This window comes from Pipistrellus kuhlii, unplaced genomic scaffold (assembly GCF_014108245.1).
Source record: "Pipistrellus kuhlii isolate mPipKuh1 unplaced genomic scaffold, mPipKuh1.p scaffold_m20_p_3, whole genome shotgun sequence".
Classification (NCBI taxonomy): domain Eukaryota; kingdom Metazoa; phylum Chordata; class Mammalia; order Chiroptera; family Vespertilionidae; genus Pipistrellus; species Pipistrellus kuhlii.
Genome location: NW_023425529.1, coordinates 69334536 through 69358067, shown reverse-complemented (window position 1 = coordinate 69358067; position 23532 = coordinate 69334536). Strand labels below are relative to the sequence as shown.

At 39.0% G+C, this 23532-nt stretch overlaps 1 protein-coding gene across 4 annotated transcripts in view; it reads right to left on the bottom strand.

Moving 5' to 3' along the window:
* TMTC2 (transmembrane O-mannosyltransferase targeting cadherins 2) overlaps nucleotides 1-23532 on the bottom strand; it is a 412316-nt gene that overhangs the window by 251642 nt on the left and 137142 nt on the right. For all 4 annotated transcript variants that reach the window (XR_006742882.1, XM_036456330.2, XM_045588305.1 and 1 more), the window contains exon 2: nucleotides 6360-6930. Coding sequence is in view for 3 of the 4 variants with exons in the window: in XM_036456330.2 (XP_036312223.1) it covers nucleotides 6360-6930 (571 nt within the window). In the remaining variant the exon portion in view is untranslated. The remainder of the gene's footprint in view (nucleotides 1-6359; nucleotides 6931-23532) is intronic.

Here is a 23532-nt window from a genome sequence, read left to right as displayed (position 1 = left end):
GTGAAACTAAAAGGGCTTCATTTTTCCAAATTATCTTAGGCTATTATTAGAATTGCTTACACTGACTTTCAGATTTCCTTTAATTTTTTTTTTTCCACCTGTAACTGAATAAGTGATTATGAGGCTAATAAGGGAGGAAAAAGATGTTTCCACATTAAAACAGTTAACAGATGTTAAATAAGCACAGAAAATGGCCACTAGACAAGCAATGACTGATGTTGGGTAAGTAAGAAAAACGTTGCTTTTACTGATTTTATTACCCATGTACCTCCTAGGGCCATGAGAGACTTGTAAAAAATTTTGTGGGCAGATAAAAGTCTAACATTTATTTGCAAAGCTAGTTTAAGTATATTTCAAGGGTCTTCCCTACCCCCACCCTTACATAAAACTAAGTAAGTGAAAGTCATCAAAAGAAGGCAAAAAACAGTCACTTGGTGAGACTTGGTCAAGAAAAGGTATTTTTCAAAATTTTTGTGACAAGCATTTCTGCCAACCCCACCTGCCAGACCTCACTAACCAGGAATGAAATCCTCACCATATAAAGGGAAGAGCACAGAATTTCACTTGAACATATCAAGCACATATTTTTAAAAGATTAATCTTAAACAAGAGTAAATTCATTAATGTACTAGAACCTACTATGTGCCAGACCACATGCTACATTCCAATGATAATGTAGGAAACATTCTGAAGCTAAGAAGTAGGAATATTTTTAAATTTTGTGTACAATGTTATGAACACTAATTTTGTTCATACATATTTCAGAAGATTTTATATTTAGTGTTGTTTTTACAAATCTTATTTCATGTCCTATTCAACTATATTATTTCATAAATCATATGACTGTCAATAAGTATTTAAAGGTAAATGTTAATTTTTTAGCATATTCAGAACAATACCTGACAGGTATAAACACTAAATGTGTTTATTAAATACTAAATAAAATATCTACAATATGTCAAGCACTTACTATTTTTCACATATTTTATTGAAAAATATAAATTTCATATTGGCTTTGCAGAACTGCAAAAACCTCATACATTGCCCTGTCCAGATAGCTCAATTAGCTCAGTTGGTTAGATCATTGATCCTGATATGCCAAAGTTGTAGGTTTGATCCCTGGTCAGGACACATATAAGAAACAACCAATATATGCATAAATAACTGGAACAACAAATCTCTCTCTCTCTCCCTCTCTATCTCTCTCTCTCTTCCCCACCACCTTCCTCTCCCTCTAAAATCAAATTAAAAAAAATTTTTAGAAAACCTTATGTATATTATATACATGCATGTCATTTGCATGAGCCTTATAAATAAAAAATGGCAGCCAAGAACTCTGATCAAATTCAGCCATCCCAAGGATTGTTGTCTGCCCCAATAATAAGCAACATTAAAAAAAAAAAAAAAAAAAAACAAACCCAGAAGATGTCATAGAAAAAAAAAAAATCCAGATGTCTATCGTCTCAGAAAAATCTTAAAGTCTACCAAACCAAAACCTTTATTTACTTATTTGTTTATTTTTACTGCAGTAATGGGATGGAGTGGAGTACCAGTTGCAGAGCAGCACCTTCTGCCTGGCCCTGCTACACATTTGAGTTTGGGGACCAGGATCTGATAAGAGGTACAGAACTGAAACCACTGTGAAGAAAGAATCTGAGAGTGATTGCTATGAGAAATATACTGACAAAACTGAAAAACTGGGAATCTTGCTTCTCTAGTTCTAATGAACTCAAGCTTTCAGAGGACCTCCATTTTTAGATCTAGAGCACATGTGTCAAACACAAGGCCCGCGGGCCAAATCCGTCCCGCCAGGCCTTGCAATGTGGCCCACACCGCGCTGTCATCACTGCACTCTGCTGCGTTTCCATCACAATGACAGTTTATGACTGTTCAGTAAACCATTTGGCCAGCGATTTAGGCTGGATTTTAGATTTTGGCCCCTTCTCTGATTGAGTTCGACACCCCTAATCTAGAGTTTTGACTGGTTCGCTAATTTGCATAATAGAGTTAAACATTTGTACACTAGAGTTTTCTGTTTATATATCTGTCACATTTTTATGAGGCAGAAAAGTTTATTTCATCTGACAAACCCATGATATAACTATGTTGCAGAATTAATTGGTAAGATATTTAGGATAATTATTCTTTTAAGGTTTAAAAGAACCTTCTAAAGTAGGGGTGTCGAACTCAATCAGAGAAGGGGCCAAAATCTAAAATCCAGCCTAAATCGCGGGCCGAATGGTTTACTGAACAGTCATAAACTGTCATTGTGATGGAAACGCAGCGGAGTGCAGTGATGACAGCGCGGTGCGGGCCACATTGCAAGGCCTGGCGGGACGGATTTGGCCCGCGGGCCTTGTGTTTGACACATGTGTTCTAAAGTTTTAATCCACTTCCTTCAGTCTCTTCCTACTCACCCAGGCATTTAAAATCTACATATATATTTTTAAAAGAATATGGAATTTTCTATAACTTCCATATGTAATCTATACCAGCATTTATTATAAGCCCCACAGTCATGAGATTCTAAATGAAGGTTTGTGCTTAGATGTGCATGATTTGGCTTCCCTAGATCTCTAATTTACTTGCTTTCAAACTACTATACATTTAAAGACAACTAGACAGTGACATCAGAGGAATGGCAGTGTGAGAGATCCCCTCTGTCTCCCCCCTTGATGTTTCAACAATTTGAATGGCTATAATTCAACAAAGTCTTCTCTGCTCAATGCACAAACACACCCGAGAGAACTGAGCACTAGGAAATCTAAAGGTAGGCAAGTGGGAATGAACCAGGGAAGTGAGGAGGGAAAAGTGTTGAGTTGAGCCACCTGTAGCCAGGAGCTCAAGGCAGGGCTCAGCCAGAAGAGGGGAAGAATCAGGTTTTGGCACTCCTGTAAGTCAGGAGGAGCAAAGAGCCTCAGGGGATATTCCTTCAGGAGTTGGCATTAGGAGCTACAGCTGTACCAGTTGTCTGGTGGCTGGCATTCCAGACAGAGAAACCAAAGTCGAGGAGCCTGGCTGTCCCTTAACCTCCTAAAGCTTGCTTCCTTCACCCTTGGTTGCAGAGCACATTATCTGCAAATCTGAGAACTAGTACTACAGAATCACTTCCCCAGAGTGAAAGGCCCACTCTGTGAATGGTCTCAGGATCAGGGCATGAAGAGAATTTTACAGAGGTCCGAGGTCACAATTACCAGAGGGCAAAGCAACTTAGATAGTAGACAGGTTACCCCAGTCTACCCTTCCCTCACACATACTACTGCAGTGTCTGGCTGTGGAGGACAGCACTGAGATTTCACAAATTTGAAGCCCCATAGGCCACCATGTTTGCTCAATGGCAGGGGTGGTTTCCTAGGACTGGGGTGACCAGATTACAGGGGAGGCACCCACCTCCCATTTTTCATCACCACAGGGATCCGAAAAGTCAAAGAACAAGAGCTAAAAAAAAAAAAAAAAAAAATCTTGATTCAGCGCCACCTAATGGAAGACAATAGGACTTCTTTGTATCAATCTACTAGAGAAATGCCACTCATACATAGATGCCTAGACAAAGGAAGGAATCCATCAAATACCAGGAATAACCAAGGTAGGAGGCAGCTAAGAAAGAAAATAAAAATCTCCAGAAAATAAACTGAAAGACAAGGAAATATGTGATTTAAATGACAAAGAATTCGAGATTGAGAGATTACTATCTAGGCTTCAGTTATGTTGAGCTCCAGGCCCAGAAAAGCAGACAAACCAGAAGTAGTGACATCATGGCTGACATCATGGCCAAATGCACTGATCAACAACCTAGCATCAACAAATCAACAGAGACCATGACCCTAACTCTCTTGGTCATCATAATTAATTATTTTTTTCCTCTCTAGACTCCAACCACTAGAAGTCTTTGGGAAGCCAGGTCTTTGAGCATTTGCTCACTTCTATCTCTGGGGCTGGGCCACTTCCTAAAATAAACCCTTAATTAACCTGCTGCAAACTATGGTTTGATTTTATGGAGCTTTGATGCTCATAGGCAAATGGACCCCTTTGGTCTGGTAACAATGGTAAATGGAAATTCTTTGTAAGAAACCACAGGGTTTCATAGATTTCAAGGCAAGGTTTTGAAACACCCAGAGGCTGCATCTTCAAATAGGTCTTGTTGGGAAACAAAATTCTGAGTAAATCTGAAGATCAAACTGGCTTCGTTGAATGATTCATGAATCAGGCAACACCCCACCAAGGTAACAGAAAGGAGCTCCAAAGACCTGAACAAAATGGAAGGCTTCTATAGGCAAAAGGCAGAAAAGATAAGGAAAGAGTGGGATTGATTACCTCATCCTACTCTGGGGGACAGAAACAGCCTAAAAGGCAGATTACCTCTACAGTGCTATCCAGGTCATTCCAGATTGACTGAAGATCACATTTTTGAGAGAGGCTAAAACTGCAATTAAGTCTTGGATCGCAACTTTAAAGATAGGCTTAGCTGAGGTGACTCCGCTGAGCCTTTTCCTTAACAGACCCAGCCTCCATGGGATAAGAACCATGGTTTACACTCATTCTATTTATTTATGTATCAAATAAAACAAGAAAGCTGGCTATTGTTAATGACCCGGTTTCAAAGGAAAAGAAAAAGATTACTCTCCCTATTCTCCATAAAAAAATAATTAAAACTGATTTGAAATTAAGAGCTTGACTCTCAAACCAGATGTTGTTTGCTTTCCTTTTAAGGTTTTAGCATTTAATTGAAATCACAAAAGAACTTCATTAAGCCCTTGATACTTGAGTTCTAACTGGAAAGGTTAAGCTTCCTGCAGAGAAGCATAGCAGTTAATTGCCTGCCTACTAAAAAAAAAAAAAAAAAAGCCATTTTTTTTTCAAGTACAGTCAAACCTTGGTTTTCTGACATCTCCCATTTTGAACCATTCACTTCTCAACTAGACAACCCTTTCATACTGATACCTGTATGATCAATCTCAAACCTTTAAGGTGACAAAGGAGTGAATATGTGTGTATCAGTCAGTTTACTGCTAAACATCATGTTGTTAGCACCTCAGGAAATAGTGCTGTGAATATTCTCCTGTTCTTTGCTTTTGTTGCTGCTTATCATTTCTCAATTTTCACTTTACTGTACATTTCATGTCCTTTTGTCATTAAAGTGTTTATTTATAGATTTAAAAGTACATTAGACATGTACAGGATATAAGAAAGGTTAAAACAGGGAATCATTTGGGGGTCTGGAATGGATTAATTCAATTCACATAATTTCTAATGGGAAAAAAATAATTCGGTTTTCGAGCAGCGTCTGGAACAAATTTCGTTTGAGAACCAAGGTTCCACTGTAAATGTTTCTGTTTCTATTTCCTTTCATTTTAAAATTTAATTTCTCCCCAATTCAATTTCAAGCAAAAGAGGGAATTGAGGAGGGAAAAGTTAGACAATACTAGAAAACTTGACAGCTTTCTCGGGGCAAATATTCAAATCTGTAATTCCTTGCTTAAATGTCTAAGAAAAAGCAGGAGCTGGCCTACACCATGGCCGAGGTTTGCAAACCCTGGCCCCTTGGAGTCTGTATACTTAAAGTCAAAGAAAGGAAGTTGATTGTGAGTGAGTGAGGATGGGGCAATAGGTAGAAGGCACTTTCTCAAGAATTTCCAGTTTACCCAATGCCTATAACACTCTAGTAGAAGACTGTTCAGATCACTTTAAGAGTATGGGATCCCCAAGTGCTCCTTTGACCTTCCAACACTGCATTTGAAACAAATATTAAGCCTGGAAGCAAAGGCCTTAATTAGCCTCAGGGCAAATCTTATAATAACCATTTCATGTTTTGACTCTTCTATTCTCCTACACTACAAAAAGGAAAAGGTGAATATGATTCATTGTTTAAGAATTTGAGTTCGTAGCACACTGTAGAGAAGGGTTCTTTTCCATCATCAACTCAGGAAACTAATATTAACAAGGCGAAGGATTTCCCCTGTATAGTCTAGTATCTAGCTCTATTACCGGATGTGATATACTTACAAATACACATTATGTAGAGGAGGCAGTGTATAGGATTAGAGAGTTGGAGCAGAATTAAGAGATGAATGAAAATAAATTCATTCTAAAGATGCATAATCTTTACAAGGCAAAACTGTCCTTCTACACCTCCTTTGAAGTCATGAAAATAAGTAAAGAAAATAAGTGAGAAATCAGTGACTGAAACCCAGGTTAGTAGGGAAAGGTCAGAAAGGACACTTCCACTTACTGAAGATCAAAAAGTTGCTTATGTTAAATTCTCTTTGAAAAGGAACACATTTGCCTTTTAAATGGTAAAATAGGACCAAGCAAAGGAGATTACTCAGAAACCCAATGCTTGAGCACCAACAATCACTTACTTTGTAAATGGTAGGCAGGATCTGTTTCATTTTCAGCCTGTGAAAGACGAAGACATCGTAAACTGCTGAGACTGCGAGAACAGTCACTCCTTGTTCCTTCCACAGCATGCTGCATCCCGCACACAGTCCCGTCCCCAGGAACCAGCCCCACGTCCTGGCGGAGTAGCCTCTGGTGGAGCAGTGTTTAATGTAGCAGAGCAAGGAGAGGAGGAAGAAGAGACTGGCCCCGACATCGGCCCGGCCCACGATTCCTGCCACGGCCTCCGTGTGGATGGGGTGAGAGGCGAACATCAAGCCCGCCATGAAGGTCCAGTATCCGTCCCCCAGGAGTATCTTGGAAAAGCTCGTGAAGAGACCAGTGACTGCCGCATGAAGTAGGATATTGACAAGATGGTAGCTCCAGGGATTCAGGCCTCCGATGGCATGGTTCAGGCGAAAAGAAAGCGTGCAGAGTGGCCGGTAGGACTTGTGGCTGCCACTGTGGGTTAGAAGAGTCCCCCAGAAATCATTGTAGAAAATGTGCGTCCATGGCGTTTCTGGGAGAAGGTCCTGGTTAGTCTTGATAGCACGGCTAAAAAAAACAAAATGTTTAAAAAAAAATCAAATGAAAAATACAGGAAAAAAAATATTAGGTGATATTGGTAAGATATTATCTTCCTCCCTAGACTTGTTGTCATGAGACTTTAGGCTGGGATGCCAGGAATGCATAATTAATGCAAATGAGCTTTCCATATAGATTAAATTGAGATCCTCCCCTTATTTCTTGCTAGCACCATGATTAGGATTGTATTTCTTTGCCTCAAAAGCTTTCTTCCTTGTTTGAATGCAAGTGTGTTTGAAGGATAAAAGTAGAGGTTCTATCATTGATTTAAGCCTTAATGCAGAGGTTGCTGAACAAGTGTCCTAAAACATCACTTGGCATGCTCACTAAAAATGCAGAGTCTAGGCCCCGGGTTGATATGAAGCCTGAGAATATTCATTATTTAAAAGCATAGCCCTAGCTGATCCTGGTGCAGGAAATACACTAAGAGCAAGAACTAGCCCCCAAGGGAGATAAATTTTAAATAGAATATCTGTGCCTGGAGCAATGCTTCTCAAACATACACATCATGTGGAAATCTTGTTAACAGGCAGGTTCCACATTTCTAACAAATCCTCAAGTAAAACTGACTCTGCTGGTCTGTGGCCTCCACTTTGAGTAGCAAGGACCTATACAGCTGGAGAGATGAGTAAGAATGGCTTTCCATCGATCAAAATATTGCCTTTCTTCCTACACTCCAGTAAACTTCAGCCTTTCCCCCTTCTGAGCTGTCACAAGTCTTAGTATCATCTACACCAGATGCCACAATAATGCACTTCCTTGTATCTTGCTTTTTGAGGATTAGTAACAACAAGGAAGAATAAGCTAGTATTATTTGCTGAGCACTTCCTATCTGCCAAGCATTCTGCTGGTCTTGGCTGTATTTTCTTGGTTAATTCTTGGAATAACTGATGAGATAAATATTATTATGTGCATCTCTCAAATGAACAAATTGTGATTGAGAAAGTTAAATGAATAAATATCTAAATTCACACAAATCAGAAATAATAAGGTCAAGTTTCATGGCCCATGCTCTTTCCAGTATGATGGGCTTCTCAAAATATGATCCACAAACCACAAGGAGTATGAGAGAAAATATACAAACCATGTGAGACTCTTAATGGCTGTATTGGTTTTAACATATATTTGAAATAAATTTTAATTATCACATCAAAGCTGAATTTCATAGCTATCTAATAAAAATTAAGCTGTTAAATAAAGAGTCCATGTAAACACAGATATGAAGGAATCAATAGTTCTGGTGTACGTGGATAAGGTACAACTGTGGAAGGCAGCACATAAATGACTCCATTTGAAGGATTCCTGCTCTATGGCATTACACCTGCCAGTGAATAGGGTGGCATCTGGAGTCTTCTGTACCTCCAGTGCAGCTATCCCAGTACTTACAGAACACAAGAGGCACATGAGCCAGAAGGAAGCAGGAATGAGACACTCAAGTAGAAAACTCTTGCCTACTCTGATGTCAGGGCTTTTTAAGGGGATGTGAGCACATGTGTAGCTAAAGAATAGATGGTGGGCGGCCACTCTGAAGACCTTTACCTCTAGCCACTCCACCAGTTCTGCCTTTCATTGTGAGGCAGCCATGATTAATGGAATTTCCGTATGAATTTTACCAAAAATCATGTTGCAAAAGCCTTGGATTAAGGAGAAATGCCCCAGAGTCCCAGCTCTGTAATTTACTGAGTGACTTCGAAAACAAGAGTATGGAACAGATTAAAAACTCATCCTAGGCTTGTAATGGAAATAGTAGTTAGTATTCCATTTGAGATCAATGGCGGGTCAATGCTGGTTTTCAAAAGCTTCTCCAAACGACTTCCCAATTAACCTCGCCAAGCTTCAATTTCTGTAATGATAATAGTTTTACCTTGAAATCATTTAACAAACACTTGTAATTGTTCATTTGCCTTCTATGTAGAGAAGCAGAGAACATTGCTTTGCAGATACACCAATGTTCTGGAGACTTAGAACAAATGACAGCTCAGTCCTGCGAATGGCCTCAGTTACTCTACAGCACTGTTTCCCAACCTTCTCTCATGATGAGAATCACCTGGTGGAGTTGTTAAAACACAGATTCCCGGATCCCAACTAAGAAGTGCTAAACTAGAATTTTTGAGAACATATAGGTAAAATTGCATACCTAACTTAGTGCTCTGTATATAAAATCTGTCTTAGAGCACTAGTTAAGTATACAATTTTACCTATATGTTCCCAAAAATTCTAGTTTAGCACTTCTTAGTTGGGATCCGGGAATCTGTGTTTTAACAACTCCACCAGGTGATTCTCATTATGAGAGAAAGTTGGGAAACACTGCTCTACAGGACTGGGGTAAAATTTATAGAAAAAGCCCCTTATTATAGTCTGCTTGACCAACAACTTCTGAACTTGGGGACATATGGGGGTTAAAATTACAACAGACTGTCTTAGCTGGTTTGGTTCAGAGGATAGAGCACATGTGTCAAACACAAGGCCCGCGGGCCAAATCCGTCCCGCCAGGCCTTGCAATGTGGCCCGCACCACGCTGTCATCACTGCACTCCACTGCGTTTCCATCACAATGACAGTTTATGACTGTTGAGTAAACCATTCGGCCCGCGATTTAGGCTGGATTTTAGATTTTGGCTCCTTCTCTGATTGAGTTCGACACCCCTAGGATAGAGCATCAACCTAGGGACTGAGAGGTCCCAGGTTCGATTCCAGTCAAAGGCACATGCCCAGGTTGTAGGCTCAATCCCCAGCAGGGAGCATGCAGGAGGCAACTGATCAATGATTCTCTCTCATCATTTTTATTTCTATCTCTCTTTCTCCCTCTCCCATCCTCTGAAATCAATAAAAAAAATATTTTTAAAAATTATAAAAAATATAACAGACTGATAAGTAGATGATAACTTATCTACTTTCTGTGAAACACCATACTACTCTTTTTATATCTACTAGTTGACTTTTCTAGATGCTCAATAAAAAGTCAGAAGGTCTGTTAAAATCATGTCTTAAGAAATACTCAGTGAACTAGGTCAGGAGCAGCAGTGACCAGACCTGGAGCAGCTGGTTGTGGAATGAACCAGAGCAACAGAGGCCAGGCCTGGAGCAGCCAGGCCCGGAACAGCTCGCTCCTCGCCTACCCCTGCCCCACGGCTGCCTCTCAGACATGGCTGGAAACTTTTGTGGGAACTTGAGGGTCTGCTGAATCAAGTGATGAAGGCTTAGATCTGGATGTGTTGAGTTAGTATAGGGCTGGGGTGTTGATCTGTGAGTGCCTTGGGTGGGGCCTGGATGAGGCTGGTTGACCTATTTGGAAATGTCTTTTGTGTGAAGTGTATCATTGGGCATGTGGAGGTATTATTGATATGAGAAAATGCTAAGTAACTGATTTACTATCTGAAAAGGGATTTACTATCGGGGAAAGGGAGGGAGGAAGAGACTGAACATAAACTGTGCACCTATGGATGAGGACAATGGAGGATGGGGAGGGGGCGGAGGGTGGGGTGGGAACCTGGTGGAGAGGGGAAGAAATGAGGAACCTTTGTAATAATATGAACAATAAAGATTGATTAAAAAAAAAAAAAAAAAAAGAAATACTCAATGTGGTAGGGATAGTTGTTTTTCCATGTCTATTTCCAGCCTTTTCCCATACCCTTAGACCTTCTGTTTTTAATGGTATATGGTCTTTAGAAAAAAGATTTCATTCCCTACTTTCCATTGCTGCTAAAGATGGTCATGTGACTAATTTTTGGCTAGTGGAGCATAAGCAGAGTTTTATGTAATACTTCCAAAACATGTCCTTAAAAGGGGGGGGGGGGGGGGGAAGCTTCACATTCTTTCCCTCCACCACTACCTCCTTCCTGCTGGAACACAGATGCAATAGCTGGGGGTCTAGCAGCCATCTTGGCCCATTAAGTGTCCTTAGAAATAGAAATCATGCCCAGCACAGTAATAAGACTGAAGGAAATTGAGTTCCTGTCACGGTAGAACACCAACCCTGGGCTACCTCCCTCCCTATTACATGAGAGTGAGAAATAAATTGCTATATTGTTTAAACTGTGATATTTTGGGTGTTAGCTATCGGCAGCTGAACCTAGCTGTAAGTGAAAGCCTTTGTTCACAGAAGACCTACTATAACACAGTGGTTTGATTTTTTCCATTTTGATTTTCATTTTTACAAGTCTCCATGTATTGACTCCGAATTAAATGAATTTCCATGTAAACTGACTTTTAAAATATTAGAAACAGATGTTATTCTGAATTTATTAAATTGTTCATTTGCCTTCACATCAAAGGTCTCAGAAGTAATTGCTTAAGATCTGATGAGTTATAATTAAATTTTTAAAGAAATATGAAAAACTGTTGTCAGAGAGAGCTGACTTCAAGTAATTCAGAATGAACACCAAACTGGCCTCTGCTAAACATTAACCTAGATATTGATGTGAATTTCTCTATTATCAATGCAGAAATGCTCATACTATCCAAGTCAGGGCAGTAGAAGCTCAACAGCAAAGCATTCTGGGATAAGGCTTTGCTGCTATAGTAAGGAAAGCTAGAAAGGAAAATTCTGTTTAGGACAATACTATACCCTTTCACTAGCAGATCCATATGGGATGGAGAACCATGTCCTCCAAAACAGGTTTTCTATAGACTTTTAGCTCATCGCCATAATCAACTCTATAAAGACTTTTTAAGAAAAAAGTAAAATCCATACTTTTTTTAAAAAAAATCTGTTCAAACTTGCCAGAATTTCTTATATTTATAGCAATAAGTCTAATAATAGGAAGCAGCCAACAAACTAACTACACATCTAACTCTCACAAAACAAGGGTTTCAAAATAAGAACAAAATTTTAAAAATCTCATAATTTTTCTGTGAGAAAAAAAATTCATGAGGTACAGCCCTAAATTGTCATTTTAGGGGAAAATCTAACCAACAAACAGTATTAATGAAACAAAAGTGGAAGAGTGAGAGAACATCTTATCCATGTTCAAAACACACTATAAAAAGGGAGACTTGATTATGCTAAAATTCTCTGACAGGTGTTACCTGCTTAGGAAGGTTTTTACTTAACTGATGAACATTATGGCAAAAATACATGAAATAAGACTACATTGTACAGGGTTTTACTACTGGTATATGTCATGTCACATATGCACGTCAGTGATAAGGGATACATTACATATCCCTCACATCATTTTAAGAAAGATAAAGACCAAAGGGGCTTTATTAAAATCTGAAAAATGTGCCAGCAAAATGAGACATAAAGATAATCATTCAATATGAAGCATAATGGATTTTCATCCATTTGTGTTTTCTTACATGAGTCCAAAATAGAAATAGTAAAATCTCTTCTTGGTTAATGAAAAACCTTAATTCAAAACAAAATTTCACGCTGATATAATTTCCGAGGTTATTTCTGTGAACGGGGACTGGAATTTAGGAAGGCACTAAGAAATGAGGAAATCTTCCAATGCAGGAAAGGGAAAGAAATCAGAGCAGCATATCTGAAGGAGAAACCACTGGAAGCAGAATTCTCCAGGGAACACATGGCTGGGACTGTCCTTGGAAGCACACAGTCTCTCAGATCTTCAAGGAGTTCTTACCCAATGTCCCCTTTTGTTCATTTGTGGCTCTTTGTTTTTGCTGCCTTGTGATTTTCCCCTTAGGAAATGCTGGCAAAGGCCAATGCTATTGTGAAACATGAATGAGGTGACTGCCGTACCAACTGTCCTCATCTGGGTTTCTCTCATTGCTATTTTTTTCTGTCCGTTGACCTTTGCAGTCAAAAGCACCCTCGTAAATGATGACTGGTCCTCTGAGCAGGAAGGAGGCTCAGACTCTTCAAACATCAAATGGCACACTCATGAAAAAGAGCACAATTCTGAAGCCAAGTGGACTAAATTAAGTTCAAGCTATGACTCAGTGGACAGAGTTACTTCACCTCCCCATACCTGTTTTCTCATCTGTAAAATAAACATTTGCCATATGGGATCATTGCAAGGAGTAAATGTCAGTAAACAAGAAGTACATTGTTATACATAACATAATGTGTATATGTAATATACAGAACACATTAGCTACTGTTATTATTATTATTACCATCAACACCAAGCAATTGATGCTAGCCATCAATGGGAACATAGTGCTCATTTATCACGTTCATAGCCTTCAAAATCTATGGATCATGGTCATGAGTATTTCACTTAAAGTTCCCTTAAGCTTTAATGACCCTCTCAGAACATGATCATGACCATGTATGAAGCTTTATTTTTGGTCTTTAACACATTCCTTTTTTTCATTCTCCTATCTTTGACTACCTCTTTCTACTCTCTAACTCTCCTTGGTTAGCCTCCCCTTCACGCTTTTCTCCAAATGTGGATGTCTCTCTCCTAGTCCTGTCCACTGACCTTTCTCTCTACACTTTCCACCTCTGTGGTCAGCTCTACTACCCGCTACTCAGAAGGCGCCTTCTCCATCTGGACCTCAAGCTTGGATGTTGCTCATAAGGCTGCACTTCTAATTGCTCAGGTGATATCTGCACCTGACTTGAGAAAAGAGTTATAAAATCCTTGTTCTTCTGCTGACAACAGGTGTTTTGCCTTTGGCCGCTTAGCCTCTCCAAAGCTCAGCTTCCTTATGATGGTTGGTGGATAATAATAATAATGCTGCTTCTCACAAATTGCTGTGTTAGCAATCAAATAGGGAAACATTAACATAAAATGTCTAAATGTCTGACATTTACATAGCCTTGTAAATTTGTAATAGAAATTTGCTGTTTTTATTTATTTATTTTTTTCCTGGACCTCTTCTTCTAGTTAACAGTCTCCTGTTTTTTCTTTGGAAAACAGCTCACATCCATTCTCAGTCCATGTGACTAGGGTGAGCGAGGCTAACCTGACCTCATGATGAAAGGTCAGCAAATGTGTACTAAAGACCAGCCAGTTAGTGTACTATATCCCCCATCCTCATTCCTGGCCAAAACAATTGACTTAGCAAGCCAGCCAGGCCAATCAGAGTCAAGAGAGCCTCAATAATCTACTGGGAGAGATCATCCTCTTTTGAGGATGAGATGAAATCCTAGGGCTACTAGAACATTCTCTGAAGAATGAAGCCAACACGAAAGAACACAGATCAATTACCAAAGAGGCAATTGCTTGTGCAACTGGATCCTGTCATGCCTTAAGAGAACACTGTTAAATAAGCCAATAAATGCCCTTTACTCATAAGCTAGTTTGAACTGCTGACATCCCCAATAAAAAGAGTACTAAATGACATGGCACTGTATAACTATCAAGTAATATTGTTAGTTGCCCTTTCAGGGTCTTAAGCAAGGCTGAATCCAAATAACATTCCTCACAAAACATCTCCCTTGTCATAACGCCCTTCATTAAGTACCATCATTTCTCCATCACTGATATAGAAGTTGTGCATGTCAGCACCTTCTCTCTTTGCTTTTCCATATTTTTAAAAATATATTTTTATTGATTTCAGAAAGGAAGGGAGAAGGAGAGAGAGAAACATCAATAATGAGAGCGAATCATCAATGGGTTGCTTGGGGGATCAAGCCCAATACCAGGGCATGTGATCTGACAGGAAATCAAACCTTTGACACCTGGTTCATAGACTGACACTCAACCACTGAGACCTGCCAGCTGGGCTATTTTTAAAATGGTTAAAACTATGGTAAAGCTGCTCAGGAACCTAAGAGAAACTCACAAGTTTCCCTTGAATCCCATATAACTTTGCTTTTCCACTGCCCTCATTCAGATTTTCATTATTTCCCACCGCTCCGCTTTGCCTGCTGAAATTGCCTGTTCATTTTCCTTTTTCTCTCATTAGGATGTTAAGTCCCCTCAAGGAAAGAATTATGCCTTATGTTTTCTCCCAGTGCCCAACACGTATCAGGTACATAATAAATATTTGGCAAATTGAACTAAACAGCTATCCCTGCCTGCTTGCATTCCACCTTTGCACCATTACACACATGCTAAGGACAGAGAAACTTCCTGAAATATAAGTCTAACACATCTTTATTTATCTTTTGGAGACACAGTAGTATTCAATATATGTTTGACAAATTGAATTCTAATTAGAAATGATTCGTACTGATAGGATGCACTCACCTTTTAGAAAAAGCCTTCATTGCTTTATGTGTGTAGGGAAATATCACTTTCCCCTAAAAGTTTACTCACTCTGAGTACTAACCTCTGCTCACCCAATAACAATCAACTGTGAAAAACCATCAGGTTAATTGGCTTACCGAAATGTCTTTGGCACTCATTTGCCACTTAACCTATAATCTTTTAATTAGAGTCCCTCTTTAGGGATAAATCATTATATTTTGAAAACTTCACTGAATATGCAAATACTTAACTAACATGGTAGGGGCGTCTGAGAGAAATACTGTAACATCTAGAACTTGTCTTAGTTTGGAAATAAGCAATGTATTTCAGATTCCTAGAGACCTTCAGGTGGAGCAGGTACATTTCAGCACAGGGTGCTAGACTGTTGGGAGACAGTGTTAGGTGTCCATTCCCAATGGAAATGGAAAGCTTTAAGCTCTAGGCATGAATCTATCATTACACCTATAGCACTTCACTAAACTTACTTCTTTCTATCTTAAATCTCCCCCTACTAGACTATAAATGCTTCAGTGGCAGAGATGATAACTTCCTAAACAAAGAACACTTTAAAAAACTTTTTTTAAGTTGTTACTATATAGGTATTAAATGAAAAGAAGCCACAAGAAATAACCAAGACCCTGTGGTCACACAACCAAGGGTCAGAGCTCACAAGTAACTGCAAGGAAAGGAATATTCTCATAGACTCTTCCCTCTATCCCTGTAGGAGCTTTTCCCAGCAGCTTCTGATTAAATGTGGTCCCGGCTTCTGCTACATTGAGCTCCCAGAGCACAGCTCCTGGGATACGGACCTCTCGGAGAGCTTTCTGGATGAGGAAGCTCCTGCTCACCCCAAGTCTAGAATTTACCCAAACACTCCTCTCTTAGTGGGAGAAAATGAGAAGGAGAAATCTTGGTTAAATATTTTTAAGGTATCTTTAGTTCCTCAGATAAATTAAAGCTGTCATTTTCAGATTTCTATATAGAAAAATTTTCCTCTGGCCCTGAAAACTAATTAATAATTCATTCAAAAGAAAGCTGATCATTTAAAATGAAAACTGCAGTTACCTAAAGATATTTTGAAAAGTATTTATATGAAAAGCATTTTGCAAGATTAAAGCAAAAACTAACAACATGAGATTACCAGAAAAACCATACTCCAAGCATTTAATTTCACTGATTAAAGGAATCCCCTACCTTAATATTTACCTGTTTAACAACTGAAAATAATTTTCATTGCCTTGTAATTTGCATGATGAAATATAATATTAGTATTTTCCATATAATCTGCTCATTATATCCATATTATGTTATCCTAACATTAATAAAAAATGTGATTATCCAAATACACCTCCTTCTCATTGTGCTAAATTTAATCAGAATTCTCAACTTAAACACTTATTGAAAGTATCTTTCTTCCTAAATCTCCAAACTTGAAATCAGTAAACACTAGAAAAGATACTTAGGAAGATTTTTCACTCCCAAAAGTTAACTCAAGTACAGGAATTACTTTAGTAGACTATTTAATTTATAGATTTCAATCAGTTTCATAGGTTTTCATAAATTCACAATTTACAAAAAGGTGATTTTAAGAAAACTTTTTACAACTCACACTGCTGCCTTTACAATGGCTCTTGAACATTACCAATAAAGTATGACTGGTTCCTTAAATGTTTCTACTCTAAAATAATTACAAATGTTTAACTGTTTTCGATAGAAGAAATGAGTATCAGATTATAGTCTTTTTATGAAATTCAAAGGCTTCAAAAATGAATGGGCTCTATCGGACACCAGATTTCAAGTGAGAAATACAAGAGTAACCATGAAGATTCCAGACCACCATTTCTTTCTTTTTTTTTTTTTTCTTTTCAAATTCAGGGTTCTTTATTTTTACTTTTTAAAAATTTACTGTTGAAAGTATTATATTATGTCCTCTTTTTTCTCCCATTGACCCCTTATAGCCCGCTCCCTTGCACCCCCGCCTCAGACCTCCTCTACCCTATTGTCTGTGTTCATGGTTACGTGTGCATAAATGCATGCAAGTCCTTTGGTTGATCTCTTCCCACCTACCCCCACTTTCCCTCTGACATTTGAGTCTGTTCCATGCTTCTATGTCTCTGGATCTATTTTGTTCAACAGTTTATTTTGTTCATGCGATTCCACATATGAGTGAAATCATGTGATACTTATCTTCCTCTGAATGACCTACTTTGCACAAGGTCTTGTCCTGTGCACTTTTACAGAATAAAAGAAGACACTATCTTTGCATTTAAGAGTTTGGTTATCCAAACACACTCTAAATAGGTAGGCATGGCAAGCTGAGAGTATACCTCTTCAGCTACAATACTTGCCTGCTTGCATCAATGTGCTATGTAAATTTCAGAACTAGTATCAATAGAATACAGTACAATGCAGTTTTCCCAACTACACAAGTATTACCTCACTTTAAAAAATCACATCCTCGAGGAGGGGTCATCATCTTCACTTAAAGAAATCAGGGAGAGAGTCTCCTGGCTATGGCCACTGCCTGTGAACCCGCTAAGGGTGCTCAGCCTGAGCACTGCCAGACCACGAAGTTAAGGGAGGTTGTGGGGGAGATTTAAAACGAGACACTAGCATGCTCTGAGAAAACAGGCGTTGGGGATAGGAAGATATTCATGTAGCATTATCCAGATGTTTGGCTTCTCTGCTAGCCTAACTCCTGTCTTCTCTGAATTAAGTCTTAACCAAGTCACCTTTCTTTATCCATGCCTCTCCTTCAGCCAAAGAGAAGAGCCAAGAAGCTTCTCTTAGCCAAATGTTTGCAAGGATCCTTTGTCTTTTCTACGTAAAATTTTCCACATGTTGCCAATGCATCCCTCACAGGTATTCATGTTATAATAGCATCTTGCATTTGTCTCATGCTTTTACATATTACAAAATGTGCTCATGTGCATGATGATCCTGAACCCTTGTCAGCACCCTGGGAGTAAGCGGATGTGAACAGATGCGGACGTGAGAAGCGGAGTCCTGCCTGAGACAATCGCAGCAGAAGATCTGAACCGCCCACACAGAACCAAAAATCACAATCCTCATGGGAAGAAGAAATCTAGACACAGAGAGAGACACTGGCGGTGCATGCACAAGAAAAAGACCACGTAAGGTAGCCATCTGCAAGCCAAGGAGGGCCTCAGGGGAAACCAAACTGGCCTACACCTTGATCTGGAACTTTTAACCTCCAGGATTTGGAGAAAATTAATTGCTGTTTAAACCACCTAATCCATGGTGTTTTGTTCCAGTGGCCCTAACACACAAATATGCCAGAGACCATCATATACAATTATACACTCTATCCTGTTTACCCTTCTAGTTTTCACACAAAAGCCAAATTTCTCCAATATTATGTCAGGTGTAGGTGTTCTATCTTTTTATGACAGCGGTTGGTTGAATGCTTTGTGAACAGTAAGAGTTTTAAGAGATATCTTATTCTTACTGCTGCCTGGATGTATCTATGTCCTCTACGAGAGAAAAAAATTTTCCTGACCATGTCAATGGGGCAATAATGCTAATTAAACACACATAATAAAACATTAGTGCAACTTCATACTTGCACTGAAACTGACAAAGCTTACAAAGCACACAGACATGATCTCATTTTATCCTCACAAAACAGCTATAAGTTATGAACCCGGAGCTGCAGGGGTTAAATTAAAGAAGAGTTCAAATTAATTAGATACAGAGAAAGACCTTGAACACTGTTCTCCAACCTACTCCACTTAACCTTAAAAGCAACTCTGTTCCTCCACACGGACAATAAATCTCCAATGAGAAGTGTTTGTAAGACAATTTGAAAGTAAAATCCTAGTCTATTATTGCATTTTGTCTGGAATCCATATATCTGCCCTCAAGACTCAATAAAGCTATAGAAATGCTTTGAGCCATATTCTTTTAATTTCTGCAATTCAAAAAGAAAGTCTTCTTTTAACACTAAGGAGTCTTGGAAAACCTGAGTCAAAGGAAGGTGTTAGTTGTCTTCCAGTGACGGGTGGAAAAGGCAGCTTCATGAAAGCCAAAAACGAACCTATAATTTCATATTGCAAAATATAATAGAAAACATATTCTGGGAGAAATTTTGCTGCTTGCATCCCTTTTCAACTATAAAATAGTTACACACACACACATACATCTGAGAAAGATCAGACTTTGAACATATTGCAGCAACACACACGCACAACACGGGAAGTTTCACCAGGGCTGCCTGTGATGACAGGATACACAGACATCCCCACAATAAAATCAGCCTCACTGCTAAATCAGAGAGTCTTTTTGGACACAAGAGTATATGAGCCCTGATGAAAAACAGATAAGCAAGGAGGAAAACACTCTAATTTAAAACTAACACAGATGAGCCTACCCCAAGTACCCAAACATTTGGTCCACAAACCACCAGCAACACTCTAATTTGTCATGGAAGGCAAGAGATGTTTCATCCAAGAATAAGGAGAGAAAGGGAAATGAACTCCGCCATTAAAGGGCATGGGCAATTCCAATATAAAGTACTTTCTAATACAGATGTCATTTACAGAATGACAATCAAGAAATAAATTAAATTTCAAGGAGCTCTGTAGCCCTTTAAATAAATCACATTGTAGGCACTCAAAATACATATGCTGAATGTTAATGAAAGCTTATCAGCTCACTCAGATCTCATTTTATGAACAAATTATGAATCACCGATGTGTCCCTTTTAGCATCTTAAGCATGGCATATTTTACCCACTTGCTGATCCCCAAATTCTCAAGCTTAGAACAGTGGGATATGTGGAGTCTCCTCTTTAGCGCTCCATATCTATGACCATTTAATCACCTAATCTCCGTAAGATTGGAAATCCCTAAACCAGACCACAGGTCATTTTTAGTCAGTCTTGACCATCACTGTCTTTATTATACATAATTTATGTCACACTAGCCATTGCCAATAAAAGAAAATATTTTCACCATATAAGTATCTGTGCTAAGTAAATTCACAAAGAATGGAAGAACAAGCAGAACCTAAGTCTGAGAATGGAAAATGGAATTCAATCAAAAAAATCTAAGCATAACTGATACAACTTTTCACTCCCATCTGTAGGGGGCGAAATACTATCTTCACCTTTCATCTGACGCAACTCCTGAAATCAATGTTACTAAGCACTCACATGCCAGGCTTTAAAGTTAGCCAAGTCCTTCTTCCTCTTGAACTTACTAGCCATATGCTTCAGTTTTCTAGTGAAGATAAAACTACATAAGATAAGCACACACAGTAGGTGCTTAATGAATGATTGTACGTACAATGATCACCTACCTCGCCTTCCTAGATTCCATAAAAGAGTACTTTTATTTTGCTGAAATGTCAGTCAATACACTACAGCCCGCATTCAGTGACGGTGTCATTTGTCATTTCTCTTAGCATGTCCTCCAGGACCTCTGCTTCTCCCTCCCCTAGAGTACCACATGAAATTGTGCCTGCACTAATCATAAATTAAGGCCATTAGCCAATCTGAGTGCTCAAGAATGATGCTCACAGCAGTCTAACTCATCTGGGAGGATGGATGACAGCAAGGTTAAGTGAGGGGATCAAAAAGCATAAGAGAAAGAAGGAAGAGTCACAGGCCTTATGCCAAAGTGCACAGCCTCATTAGGACATTCTGGGAAGCCGCTTCTTTGGAAGGACAACAGTTGCATGCCACCAAAGAGGCCGGGCTTGGTATTTCTTTTCGACTAAAAAACATCCATCCTAACAAAGCAACTATAATTCGATTGGAAAACTAATATTTTTAGCTGTCCAAAAACTATTTTTGCTTGCACAAAGTTAAAAAAGAATTACTCCATGCATCTGCAATCACACACACACACACACACACACACACACACACAGCAATATGGTTCAAAAATAGCAAGTTCTTAAAAGCGTGACAACTCTATGTGAAACCTTTTGTATCTCTGCTAATAAAAAAGGGCAACATATATTTTAAAATGTCCTCTTTATGGTCTTCATCTAAGCCAGCCCTATGCAGGTGGACAGTAAATGGGCTATAATTTGTGGTGGCCCCAAATGGAGTCTGGAAGAGTTTAAAATCAGAAATATGATCACTCTGTGAGAAAAGGCAATGTCACGCACTCTATCATGGTCACCCTGCTTACAGTAGATGGATTTTCACGCTGAAAAAACTAACATTAAGAGTTGCCTTGGGGAGGATAACAAAATAGGCATCCCCAAATGCTCGATCGGCCTGTCTTCTAATGGCTTCTTTTCTAAGGCGTCCTGGAGAGAAGTTCACTCTTTCTAATGGGAATATAACTGTACTACAACTCTCCGAGGGCATTTACCACTTTAAAAAGGAACTCTAAACTCTGCTGTCTTTAAAAGGCAAGGAGGTCACTGGGAAAAGTCATTTTTCAAAGCTCCAGTGAACTGGCACTCTGCTTTGCTTTCAGCCACAGAGATAAGGCGTGCAGTCTTGGTAACAGAATCGCCTTTCTTTAATTTTTAATGCTTGTCCATTGCAGGGCTCCCAGGGGGAATCAATGACTTACTCATGGCATCCTAAATGGCTTGGACTGTGCGCATGCATGTGTTTTAACAAAGCAAGAAGCAACTGCTTTGTTCCTTTGATCCATCCATCAACTATTCATTTTCGGCGAACATTTGATAAAGGCTACACGAGTACAACATAAAGGCATCTTTCTATCCATCCCAAAAGGAAAGAAAAATATAATAATCTCATCATTGTCACCCCTCAGAATTTAAGAGGAAACAAAGCTCCTGGAAGGGTAGACACGTGTTTTTTATTTCCCACTCGGAAAGCGCACACAGGTATGGGCATGTTCAAATGGCAGTGAATTCATCTGGAATGTGAAAGACCATGGAGTTCACACATATAAAGATCAACAGTTGTTTTAGAAATTAACTACACCACATCTTAAATGTCTACACGAGTTCTAAACTGATCCAGGTGTTATCATCAGGGTAGAAACAGATGCAGTGTTAACACATTAAACTGTGAATCCAACTCCAACGCTGCTTAATGGGCTCCACATGCTGAGAGTGATCATCATGGCGAGGAAGTGCACTCAACCATAAGCCCAACTTTCAAACAAAACAAGAGTTTCATTATCTACATTATGCTCACACACAACTTACTCCGGGACTAACACTGTTTTCACACGGATTAGGGTGCATTCATAATTTTGAGGGCAGGAAAAGATATTGGGAGATTAATACAGCATCAGCACAACAAACCCACGGTTGTCACAAGGGTGTTGACAGCATTTCAGGAGTGCTGTCACCACAATAAAGGCGATGCCGGTTGCACAAGCCCCTCTCATCCTGGGATTCTATCTGGAATCCCAAAGTGGCTAGAGGAGGTGAGAAGAATGATGGGTTTATATAATAACCGCCATTACTCTTTATATAAAACTTCTAGTTTTCAAAATATTATGATTTGCATCATATTATGTCACAAATGCTTTTCTCATCTTCTTAGTGAAAAAATAAGGACTCCCATCCAAGATCACAGAGTGAGGGAGGAAAGAATATAGGGGGAAATAGTTCTGCAGCTCTACAGTGCCTTCAGTCATGAAATCTCTGCGCTGGGGAGCTCTTGGCCCCCATCCCATTTACAAAAGACAAACAAACAAACAAAAATACAAAAAAAAAAAAAAAAAAAAAAAAAAAAACCACCCTGGGTTATTCTAGAAGACTAATGCACAATAAAGGAGCACAACTGTGTTTCAGTCAATTCCCTTTGGCCCACCCCATTTCTTTTGCCACTAACAGCATTGACTAAAAGGTCTAAATGGTGCTAAATTAGTGCAGCATACAGGAAAGCTGTCTGGGAGGGAAGGGATTTCACCACAGAGTGTCCTGCATCTATTGACTTTTCTATTGACCCAAAAAGCCTTACATTCTTTAAAAACGTCAAAAACAGATGATTAAAGTAATACCAGACTATTCTTTACAGTTTTTCCTCTTCCAGAATTCAACTCTGGTGAAAATTAATTTTTTAACTCTACTGAGAAGTCACCACTGTATATTTCTTGAGTTATTTAATGTTTACATGTATCCTTATTTCCTAAACTTCAGCCTTAGCAATTATTTTGCATCAAGCAGACCTCAGTAGATGGTGAACCCCAAGGCAAGCGAGCTTCCAGGATAACTCATATTTAGAACAAAAGTTGCTGTTATGACAACTAAGCAACATATGATCAAATCATATCTCAAGAGGGGCTTCAAGAATAGGTATTAAGAGCTTCTGTTAAAAGATCATTCTGAAAACTGGCCTTCTATATTTATTCTAACATAATCTTAATTTGTCCTTTTTGACTAATGCACATTTTATACAGACTTGAAATCAAGTGAATTTGAGGATGAATAGAAAAAGAAATGATGGCAGAGAAGCAGTAGGGAATTTGAGTAGACCTGTGAGAGAGAACACCAATCACCCGGAGTCC